This window comes from Bos javanicus, chromosome 9 (genome assembly GCF_032452875.1).
Source record: "Bos javanicus breed banteng chromosome 9, ARS-OSU_banteng_1.0, whole genome shotgun sequence".
Lineage (NCBI taxonomy): Eukaryota > Metazoa > Chordata > Mammalia > Artiodactyla > Bovidae > Bos > Bos javanicus.
In genome coordinates this window covers 10,264,618-10,276,710 of record NC_083876.1, presented here as the reverse complement: position 1 = coordinate 10,276,710, position 12,093 = coordinate 10,264,618, and the positions used below count along the sequence as shown (strand labels likewise).

Genomic DNA, 12,093 nt, shown 5'->3' with positions numbered 1-12,093 from the left:
GCAGCCTACCAGGCTCCTCCATCCATGGGATTTTCCAGGCAAGAGTACTATATGCTGGCGCTGTGCTAAACACTGCATTGCACTAAAACTACACAAGTATACAAGGTAAATATTCGTATCCCAACTTAGACAAGGGCTTTAGTAACTTAACCAACGTCCCACAAATAAATAGCAGGATGAGGGAGTCCAGACTCCAATGTCCTTGCACATGATCACTATGCTTATTCTATGCTGTGTGTTTAGTTGCTCAGTCATGTCCGACTCTTTGCGTCCCCATGACAGTAGCCCTCCAGGCCCCTCTGTCCATGGGGATTCTCCAGGCAAGAATACTGGAGTGGGTGGCCATGCCCTCCTCCAGGGGATCTTGCCAACCCAGGGATGGAACGCAGGTGTCCCGCACTGCGGGCAGATTCTTTACCATCTGAGCCACCAGGGAAGACAGCTAAATTTTTTCTAGGTTTTTCACACCAATTTTCAGTGGCACGTTGGCTTCTCACTGTTGATGAGCCCTGCTTTGAGGCTGCCCCATCCATCTAGTGGTCTCAGAGTACTGTTAAGTGGACCTAAGGAAAGCCCAATTGATTTCAGAGAATGCCTGGAGCACAGTTGTGTTCCTTTTCTATGGCTGTGTAGTAAGTTACCACAAATTTAGCTGCTTGCAACAATACAGGCACGTTATCTCGCCATTCCCAGGGGTCAGTAGTCTGGAACCATTTAGTTGGGTTCCCTGCTTAGGGTCTCCTAAGGCTGAAATCAAGATTTCAGCTAGGCATATAATCTAGAACCTAGACTTGGAATAATTTCTGCCAAGTTCCCTCAGATTACTGGCAGAACTGAAGTCCTAGTGGCTGTGGGACTGAGGTGCCCTTGTCTTGTTGACTGTCAACCGGGAGTGCCTTCAGCTCCTGGAGGGTGCCCTCAGCTCCTTGCCACATGCCTCCTCCTTCCCCACAACAGAGCTCACCGCTCATAGGAATTCCACCTGCCATGGAAATCACAGCTTATTTCTTTTAAAAACACACACTGGAAAAGAGCTTTATATCCTGTGTATCCCCCTGTGTTGGTATCATGGATGCACTTACACAGGGTACTAAGCTTGACTTAAATTTCTTATTCAGTTGTATATTTTTTGCACTACTTCAGTTGTATCATGTGCAATCTCTTGACCAAGCCTATTTTTAAACTCTGGTAGAGTATCATTTTATACATATTCCCAGCTGCAGAATTGGTATTGCTTATCTCAGCAAGAGAGATTGCTTGCATGGAAAGATTAATAGCACTGATTAGCTTTCTAATATTTTGCACTTCCTGAAATGTTTGTTTTTTTACGTGATTATATTTAAAACTTCAGTAAATAATGAAATAAAACCAAAAAAATTAAAAAAAATAAACACACACACACATTTACTTACTTATTTGGCTGCTCTGTGTCTTAGTTGAGGCACTCAAGATTTTTGAACTTAATTGAAGCATGAGGGATCTGTAGTTGCAGCATGCAGGTTCTAGTTCCCCAACTAGGGATCAAACCAGGGACCCCTGCATTAGCAGTGTAGAGTCTTTGCCACTGGACTGCCTGGGAAGTTCCAACACAGCTTGTTTCATAATTTAATCCACTGCTCTCTTCCTTCATTTGAATAAGAGATAAATATTAATGAATGAAATTCCATGATAATGGAACTTTTTATCCATAGATGAAAAAAAGGGATGGATTTGAGCCTATGTGTGGGTGGGAAGAAGCTCTTCTTCTCCGACTCTGCAGTCACCACCTAACCATGTACAACATCCAGCAGGATCTGACCTTCCTGAACCTATCTCCAGACCCTCTACAAGGAGCAGCCTCAGATGAACCTGAGGCTCCTCCTGTGAAAGGCAGCAAGGAAACACCTGTGTTGGGATCTCTGTCAGCCCCCATCACTCGTCACTGGTCCACGTTTTATATCAATCCCAGGACACACCTGCTGACAAAGTCATTCTCACTCCCATTTGCTACTGGAAGTGTTTTGTGGATGACTATGAGGCAATGGCAACCCACTCCAGTACTCTTGCCTGGAAAATCCCATGGGCAGAGGAGCCTGGTAGGCTGCAGTCCATGTGGTCGCAAAGAGTCAGACACGACTGAGCAACTTCACTTTCACTTTTCACTTTCATGCATTGGAGAAGGAAATGGCAACCCACTCCAGTACTCTTGCCTGGAGAATCCCAGGGACGGGGGAGCCTGGTGGGCTGCCTTCTATGGGGTCGCACAGAGTCGGACACGACTGAAGCGACTTAGCAGCAGCAGCAGCAGCATCTTGCCAAAAGTGCATGATTTCAGAATAAAATAACAAATTATTATGTCTGTATTTACTTGGGTGTTTTTATTTCAAGCTGAATTTCAAATAATGGGTTCTAAGGGGCTATTCTATTAATGTTCTTTGTAAGTTCAAATATTGGTATCATTGTCCCCATCTAGTCAAAATGCCAGTGATGCCAAAATCTATACCAACACATCATCTTTACTGTTCTCCACAATCTTTGAATATCGCCGTTTGCTTTTTCTACATAGCATGAGATAAATTGGTAAGATGTCCCTAAATAAATTCCCTTAAATAAGGAAGAATTGGAAAATGCTTTGAAGACCCAAAGTTCCAAATGCTTGTAGTGTGTTTGATGGACATATGTTCAATTAAAGAACACGTTAGCAAAATTTAACTCAAAAATAGCAAGTGTATAGACTAGAAGGGGGGAATCTGGGTTTTAGTTCTAGTTCCTATTGCTTACTTCAACTGTAAACTAAAAGATTTAATTACCCAGGCTCCAGGAGGAAAGTGGAAATTATTTATTTAGGGTGATGGAGTGTTGCTACTGGACACCAAACTTCAGCTCCCAAAACTCTCTGCTCTTGTCTTCTCTGTCAATGGAAGCTATCCTTTGCTAATAAGATAGGACATTGTTAATGGGAGCTGGGGTCCTGACAAAGGCACGGAGACTATTAGACAGCTTCTAGCTTCTCTCAGTGGGCTTAAATCTTGGGTATTGATGAACTATGTCCCAAACACAGGAAGACCCACAGAGGTCCCTGACCCCCCGCCTGAGCTCGATGCCTGAAGATGGGCAAAAACTGTTTATTGTTGCCAAAACTAGAAATTCTATAAACCATAGACATTCATCTGATAAACTGCAACTGGATTCTCAGATTAATAATTCTCAAAAGGATGGTTTGGGAAGGTTGAGGAAAAGACGCCAGGATCCTTAGAACCAGTGTAGATTATCAGTAAGAACAAGTATTGATGGGCTAATCATATTCCTGTGCAGAGTGGGTCACTAGATGAAGAAGGAAAGAAAACAGAGAAATCTTGTGTCTGAGTAAGGAGTTCCCAGAGGGAGGGTGGATGAATCTAGATGGTGGGCAAGGGGGAGGGTAACGGGCAGAAAGACAAAAAAGAAGAAATAGGCTTAGAGACCCAGGAATGTGCCCTTTACACCTTTATGTCCAGTCCCCTGCCCCAGGAGCTCCCTTGAGAACAAGCTGCTCTCTTTCCAACATCCCACATGCCTGTGCTCAGAACACAGGTGGCATTTTCTTTGCTCCAGTCTCTCTGCCAGACCACGATTCTTCTCTCCTGAATACAGTTCTTCAGAGCTTCCTCTGAGGGGCCTGCCTTTCTGCTCTACCACCCGGAACTCTCTCCATCCTCCCGCCCTGACTTGCTACCTCCCTTCACTGTCTCTTGATTCCCTGAGGACTTTGGAGCCCGATACTGTCTTCCACCTTCCTCACAGCCTGCCATTACCCTGAGTTATTGCAGGGAGCACGCGCGCCCAGTCAGAACCCTGGACTCACTTCCTCTACCTTCTCCCACGCATCTCAGAGCATCTTCCACTAATAGGACTACATGGACCGCCACCACGAGGCTGCGGGGCTCCCTCCCTGAAATGTAGACGCTTCTCGACTACAACCATCTCTCCTCACCCCGGGGCCCACTAAGACCTCCATCTTCTCCACTAGAGCACATCTCGTTGTCTGCACCATCCCCTCTACCTCATCCAGGCTTCACACTCCCTACTTTAACCACTGTCTCACGGTATCAGATTCCTGTTGCCACTGCAACAAAATACCACAAAGATGGAGGCTAAGGACAGAAACTTATTCTCTCGTGGGTCTGGAAGCAACAGTCTGAATCCAGGCACCCCAGGGCCAGACCCCCTTGAGGGACCTGAGACAGAATGACTCAGAGCCCCTTGCTGATGGTCAGGAGGTGCCAGGCCTCCTTGGCTTGTGGTCACATCACTCCAGTCTCAGCCTCCATCTCCACACTGCCTTCTCCCTCTGTGTGTTTCAGGTCTCCTCAACCCCTCTCTTAAAAGGATATGTGTGAAGACACTCAGGGCCCACCTGGATAAGCCAGGATAAGCATCTCCTTTCAAAACTGTTAATGTAACCACACCTTTCAACATATACAGTAATATTCACGAGTTTCAGGGGTTGGGAAGTGAGTAGGTCTTTACAGCCCTGGTTTTTTTCAACCACTACCCTTGCTTTGGGCTTCCTGGGTAGCTCAGCTGGTAAGGAATCTGCCTGCAATGCAGGAGACCCTGGTTCAATTCCTGGGTCAGGAAGTTTGCCTGGAGAAGGATAGGCTACCCACTCCATTATTCTTGGGCTTCCCTGGTGGCTCAGATGGTAAAGAATCCACCTGCAATGTGGGAGACCTGGGTTCGATCTCTGGTTGGGAAGGTCCCCTGGAGGAGAGTATGGCAACCCACTCCAGTATTCTTGCCTGGAGAATCCCCATGGACAGAAGAGCCTGGCGGGCTACAATCCATGAGCTGCAGAGTCAGACATGACTGGTTGACTAAGCACACACATTCATCAATATTCTCTACTGCTTTGCTCCCCTGATCCTTCCCTGCCATCCAGAAACCCTCAACATTCTTCCCACCTACACCTGGGCCACTGCTTGCTGCTGGACAATAACACACTCTCATGGAGAGACGCCACTGCCAATTCCCAGCCTCCAGCCCAGGAAATTCAGATGTCACCTCCCTTCTGCATTAGGCTACACTAGAGAGTCACGTCAGAGCCGTAAACAGGCAAGAATGAGGACTTGTATTCAGGTCAAAATTGCTTATGTCTCCTTTGATTTATTTCAACAAGCAAGGCAAACAAAATAGATGATATCCCTTGAATGTGGGTGGACACAGTCTCTACCACTTGCCTTTTATCTGGTGGAGGTAGACCAGAAGTATCATGTCTTAGCAGCTCTTGTAAGGAGAAAACCACAGGGCTCCAGGACCACAGAGCTGTGGGCCTATGCCCCTCATTTTTTTATTGGAGTTTAGTTGCTTTACAATGTTGTGTTAGTTTCTGCTGTACGGCAAAGTGAATCAGCTGCACATGTACATGTACCCTTCTTTGTCACCAAGAGCACTGAGCAGAGTTCCCTGTGCTGTACAATATGTTCTCACTGGTTATCTGTTTCACACCAAGCACTGTATATATGTCAATCCCAAACTGCCAGTCTTTCCCACCGTCACTTCCCCCCTTGGTATCCATATAATTGTTCTCTACATCTGTGTCTCTGTTTCTGCCTTGCAAATAGATTCATCAGTGCCATTTTTCTAAACTCCACATATATGCATTCATGTACAATATTTGTTTTTCTCTTTCTGGCTTCACTGTGTATGACAGTCTGTAGGTCCAACCTAAGTGTCCATCAACAGATGAGTGAACAAAGACGATGTGGTCCACATATGCAATTGAATGTCCTTGTTGTTATTGAGTAGCGAAATCATGTTCATCTCTTTGTGATCCCATGGACTGTAGCCCGCCAGGCTCCTCTGTCCACGGGATTTCCCAGGCAAGAATACTGGAATGGGCTGCCATTTCCTTCCCTGAGGGGATCTTCCCGACCCCAGAGATCCACCCAGGTATTGATCCAGCATCTCCTGCATTGGCAGGTGAGTTCTTTACTGCTGAGCCACCAGGGAAGCCCTGGAATACAACTCTGACCAAAAAAAAAGGAATGAAATTGTGCCATTTGCAGACACATGGATGGACCTAGAGACAGTCACACCCTTTCATGTGCCCAGCAGACTCAGCACCCAAAGCAACCTGTATTACCATATAGAGCTGTGTAGAGGCTCCTCGGCAGCCACTCACTCAGGCCCAAGTCTGCCTTTGGTATCCTGTGGTCCCTGCTGGGCAGGTGCCGGGGTCTGGCAGGTCTCCACCCCTGCTCCCCTGGAGGTTCCCACACCTGGTCAGCAGAGTGCCCAGCGCTTTCCCTTTGCACTCAGAGCAAAACCCAAAGCCTCTGGCAAGGATAGCATCAGGCTCCCCTCAGCCCCCTCCTTCCACCTCCATTGCCAGACCCCCAATGCCCAACACCCAGGTGCTCGGAGGTGTTCACTTTTCTCTCCTGCCTGCTAGTCCCCCGCCTCCCGCCACCCACCAGCAGCCAGACTCGCTGCGTCTTCCCTGAAGCCGCCCCGCCATCCTCCTCAAGCCCATCACCCCATCACCACTGCCCCCGCAGCCGGAGGCGCCGCTCCTCTGTCTGAATCCAGCCCTGGATTCCCTCTGCCACACGCGTTCTCATGCCAGTTCCCAACGAGCCACATTTAGTGTCATCTGCTCTCTCATACCACAGATTTCTGCCAGGAAGATGTATGTGCGCCCAGCACTGTTCCTGACACATATGAGACCTCAACAAATACTGAGAAAATCAGTGTCATTTCATCAGTCATCACTTGTAGGCTTTGATTTTTAATTTTTATTGAAATATAGTTATTGTCTTATTTTTTTATTTGAAAAAATATCTTTCAAAAGGCAATTTTAAATTACCCTTTTCACTTTTAAAGGGAAATTTTGCTGATTATGTAAATCTAGGTTAGCAAGATTTTTTTTTCTTTTAATATTTAAAGATCCCACTCCAAGTTTTCTTGCTTGTTTGTTTTTTTTTGGGGGGGGGGCGGGGGGGAATCAGTCCTGTGTGTTTATTAAAGAAAGTTAGAAAGAAACTAAATCTGACAAACAATGGGTGACGTGCTGGCTAGAAGGGAGGGGGCTGGGCTTAGGCCCGGGGGATTCAAGGGCAGACTTATGGCCTGGGAGGGACCAAGAAGATCAGGTCCTGGCAGCAGCTGAGGAAGTGCCCGAGGATGAGGATTCAGGCACTGGGGTGGGGCATGGGGGTGGGTGATCAGCTGGTTCTGCAGGGGGTCCAGGGCGGTCCTTGGACCCCCTTTCTTGAGACCACCCTTTCTTGTCTACCTAGATCATCCACTGGTCCTGATCCTGTTCGTTGCCTTCCATGTCCACCTCATTGACCTCTCCGTCATCAGGTGACTCATTGTAGTCATTCATCTCATCCATGTCCTGCATGTCCTCGTCATCCTCTGAGTCCTCTTCACTGTCCTCGTCGTCATCTTCATCTTCCTCTTCCTCGTCGTCATAGTGCTCTGAGGCCGGCTTGCCAATGGGTACCAGGTTGTCTTTCTCTGCAATGCTCTGGAGCCAGGCCTGATGCTGCTGTTCTTGCTGCTGCAGCTCTGTCTCCTCCACACAGGGTCGATCCAGATTAAACCACAGTGTCTCAGTCACACGGGGCAACAGTGAGGGGAACAAGGTGGACATGGCTCCTAGACGCGCCGGGAGGCGGCAGCCGGCGGCGACCCGGAAGCACTTCTTTCTCGCTTCCTTGTTTTTGACAAGAGTTCCATTGTAATTCTTTCTCTTAATTTCTTTCTTTAGTGAAGTATAATTGATTTGCAATGCTGTGTTAACTTTTACTGTATAGAAAAGTGACTCAGTTACACACGTATATACCTTCTTTTTATATTTTTTTCATTACAGTTTATCTCAGGATATTTAATATGGCTCCCTGTGCTGTACAGTAGGCCCAAAATAGAGTTGTTTTGCAATGATGTGTTAATTGCAGCTGTACAGCAAAATGAGATATACAAATATCTTCTTTTTCAGATTCTTTTCTATTGTAGGTTATTATAAGATAGCTTTAGACCCTGAAGTTGTTCATTGTCCACACAAAATGAAATACCAGGAATGAGAAAGTTGCTAGTCCCACCGCACTCTGTACAAGTCAGGCTGACGACGATATTCCACACTGGCTGCCAGCCTTCCAGGAGTGGGGGGTTGGAAACTGTGAAAGCTCACGAACAGCTGGAGAACCTAAGGAGACTCACCTCAAAGAAGACGACCTTCAAATTCTTGAGACTCCGCCACATGGTTGCAATGAGGCTCAACCACAAGCCAAAAATTCTGACCGGTCAGACAGGGAAGGGAGAGAGGGACTCGAGGGTCTGAGCGTGGGGGTGTCCCTGGGAGAGGCAAGAGGGCTGTGGGCACTCATCATGAGGACGCTTGGACCGGAGGTTTTCTACAGACTCTGCAACCTTGCCACCCCCAGAGCCAAGTTAATTAGCACGTCAGGCACTTGCCCTGCAGCAGCTCTGGCCCAGCCTGCACTCTGTTAAGCTGCCGGGGTGCCCTAGGCGTTGAGTAAGGCTCCCCAGCCAGACCCATCTCTGCTACCCGAGTGGAGACAATTTCAGCCAAACCTTTCAGCATGACTGGATTTCTTCTCCCTTCCAACTATCTGTCAGTGATTACAGAATTGCATATTTTGTTAGACTGTGACAAACCGCTTCAAAAGTAATGGAAAAAAAAAAAAGCAAACAGCAACTACTTTATTAATATTTTCCTAAGAAACCTTAGAATGAGAACCTGGCCACTTCCTCAACTGATATTGTGCTTTCTCATTTACACAGAAAGCTATCATTATTTTCCAGCTGACATGTTTGATTTATGGTTCCTAATATCTTTCAAGTAATGTACTTGGTAATTGTAGTCACTCTATTGATTTTCATAAAACTTCTTTGTTCTCTGTGAAGCCACATCTGAAGCTGGTGATTTACATGCCCTCCATCCCCAGCTGCTGTTGAGGGCGTGGGTAAAGTAAATATTCAAACAGGGCTTCCCCCCAGCTCTGGACATCATTTGCCCTGGGACCGAATCTTTCAATTCCCTAATGAATCTACCCATTCACAACTGTGTGTTGCTAACCAATTCACACAGCCTTGTGTGTTCAAACAAAGAGGTACACCAATAAAAATAATCAAGTGGAGCCAAGAAGGAATTAACTTACCTTCAGAGCAATACAGGTAATTAACTGTTATTTTGGGAAAGAAAGGTCAAAACTGCTAAGGAAAAGAACACTAGGAACAGACCCTGATGTTTCATCTCTCTCTGCTAGAAGCCCTAGTCCTTCTCGAGATGAGTTTTCTTGGTTGACTTCAAAGGTGTTCAGCTGCCAGGCTGGGTCTCTTTTCATAAATGCATGTGTTTCCCTGTAAGGCCCATCCCATAGACAAAATTAAAGGTGCTCATTTCCTCAAGGCTAAATGGGCCTGGCAAACCTGCTGCTCTCACCTTACAACGCACTCAGCTTGCCACCATCCATACTCAGAACATAGCTCTGGGGACTGGGCAGAGTGGTCATCCACTGGTACCACTACAGAAAGGAGACGGAAGCTGCATGCTGATGGTGTGGAGCCAGTTCAGGTCCAGCAGGCTCCAGTCTCTGCAACTTTGATGGGTGCTCCCTGGTCTGTTTTGCAACTGATGTCCCCAGAATAGCCCTGCACCAGGAGCCAGAGGGAAAGGGCTCTGCTTCCTGCTCCTCCATGGACCGGCTGGGTAATAGCAGTCAAGCTTCCCTCAGCTTCTGCCTCCTCTCTGTAAACAAATGACTAATCCTTCTCTCCACTTTACCAGATCGATCTGAGAATCCAGTAATACAGATAAGCAAAAGCATTTGATAAGGAATAAGTCAAGGACTGAACATACGGTCATGGCATTTGTCACCCAAGATGCTGTGGGGAGATATTCTGCGCTGTGCCTGGGAAGAAAGGATGGTGCTGTGCAAGGCAAGTGTCACAAGTGAGCACACTTGGGCCTGTTTTAAGTCCACAGGATTTTGATGCAATTTTGATGCAGCTGGGTCAGTTGAATACGGGGCTTCCCTGGTGGCTCAGACAGTAAACAATCCGCCTGCAATGCAGGAGACCCAAGTTCAATCCCTGGGTCAGGAAGATCCCCTGGAGAAGGGAACAGCAACCTACTCCAGTATTCTTGCCTGGAGAATCCCATGGACAGAGGAGCCTGATGGGCCACAGCCTATGGGGTTGCAAAGAGTCGGACACAACCAAGCAACTGACACAGTCGAACAGAGAACTTTCATAAGCACAGAATCAGATGTCTCCCCAGACTGTGCTGATGATAAATAAGGGGATATGTACAAGCTGCATGCAAGCAAAACCACAGAAGGGGCAGGATGGGGGTGCCAGCCTGGTGACACGGTGGCAGGGGATTGTCCCCCAAAAGCACTGACTGTGTCTGTCTTACTCACCCCATCTTAAGGGAATGGTAGCCAAATGTAGTTCAGTTCAGATGGGGCCTGGAAGATGCTGACAGATCCCTTGCTCTAAGGGATCCCTTCCTGACCTCAGATCTCCAGCTATGGGTCTAGGAATCCATTATGTTGACGGTCCTGTTGTTCATTCTTACAGAGCCTGAGATTTGAGGAGCTTGCTGGAAATTCTGTTTGAGAGACTGTTGTGGCCAATCTCCAGATACCTCCACGGCCAAGACTTGGGTCTGAGTATGGCTTCTGCATCTCTGCAGGGGCATAACCATGGGTGAGTCATTTAGCTGAGGTCTCATGAAGTGGGAATGACAACCTATCCTCACAGGGTTGTTAAAGCGGCAAAGAGGAAAGTGCACATCAAAGTGCTGCATAAACTACAAGAGTCACGCCAGTGATGGTGCAGCTGCATTTTTTGCTGCTGGGGTGGCAGCTGCCTGAGCCCCCAGACACTGGCCAGCGTAGAGAGATAAGCCCTGACCACAGCCAGGGGACATGATATGCAGCTGCCGTGCCTGCCCCTGAAAGTCCTCTCACCTGCAGTCAGCTCTAGGGTCTCAGTATCAAGAATCGACCTTCTGGGGACTTCCCTGGTGGTCCAGTGGCTAGGAATCTGCCGTACAATGCAAGGGATGTGGGTTTGATCTCTGGTCAGGGAGCTGGGATCCCACGTGCCGTGAGGCAACTAAGCCCACGTGCTACAGCTACTGAACCCACGCAGCACAACTAGAGAACCCGTGTGCCACAAGCAAGACCTGACCCTTCCCACTGGGGTTTCATTAAAAAGCTAACATCCTGCTCTGTAATGAGATTAACATTGTGTATGCACTACATATTACTTGACAGACACTTTTTGTACATTACCTACTTTACTCCTCAGAACACCTGATGAGGTAGTATTATTAGCATCTTTATTCCCTTTTTTGCAGAAGAAGAAAGCAAGGTACAGAAGAGTTGTGTGCTCAGTCACTCAACTGTGGTCCAACTCTTTGCAATCCCATGGAAGGTAGCCCACCAGGCTCCTCCACCCATGGAATTTCCCAGGCAAGAATATTGGAGCGGGTTGCCATTTCTACTCCACAGAAGAATTAAGAACTTACTCCCAAATCACACTTTTATTGCTGGCTGTGTCAGGGCTAGAAGCCAGGCACCCTGACCCCAGAGCCTAAGATCGCTGCATCGTGCCCTCCTCCATGTGCAAGAGGCACCCTGGCTCTTTCCTGTCCTGTCTCCTCTAAGACATGCAGACCACCAAGGCACAAAGAAACAGGGACTACAGTCCTATCAGCCTGGCCATGTCCCTCCCACAGCACTGAGCTGACAGCACCCCTGTGCAACACTCCTTTTCTTTCTTTTTTCACTTAGACTTTGGTTATATACAGAGAGAGTAAAACTAGTCTTGATTGTATTAGTCTCAGTTTAGGAAACCACTGCTGTGCATTCACATAAGAAAATTACTAAAGAACCACTATGAGTCTTGCAGCCAGAATGTCATACCTGAGAGCAGGAAATGCCTGAAGAGCTTCTAGATGAAGTGAGCCCAGAATTGAACATTGATTTGCCGTTTCTCAAGGAGATAGTGGCAAACTCTTCTGTTGTTAATATAAAAATACAGAGCTTTCAGATCCCATAGGACTAGTTTCAAAATCTAATTAGATTTCTCAAGAGT

At 47.3% G+C, this 12,093-nt stretch overlaps 1 protein-coding gene across 1 annotated transcript; it reads right to left on the bottom strand.

The window, feature by feature from the left end:
• Positions 1–7,150: 7,150 nt before the first annotated feature.
• LOC133254407 (anaphase-promoting complex subunit 15-like) lies at positions 7,151–7,669 on the bottom strand. The gene has a single exon (XM_061428678.1). It carries the CDS (start codon positions 7,616–7,618, stop codon positions 7,256–7,258), a length of 363 nt encoding a protein of 120 aa, XP_061284662.1. The 5' UTR covers positions 7,619–7,669; the 3' UTR covers positions 7,151–7,255.
• Between the last annotated feature and the right edge of the window lie 4,424 nt (positions 7,670–12,093).

What these genes read in the sequence shown, in the direction of transcription:
- LOC133254407 (XM_061428678.1), bottom strand. Translation starts at nt 7,618, where the DNA reads ATGTCCACCTTGTTCCCCTCACTGTTGCCCCGTGTGACTGAGACACTG.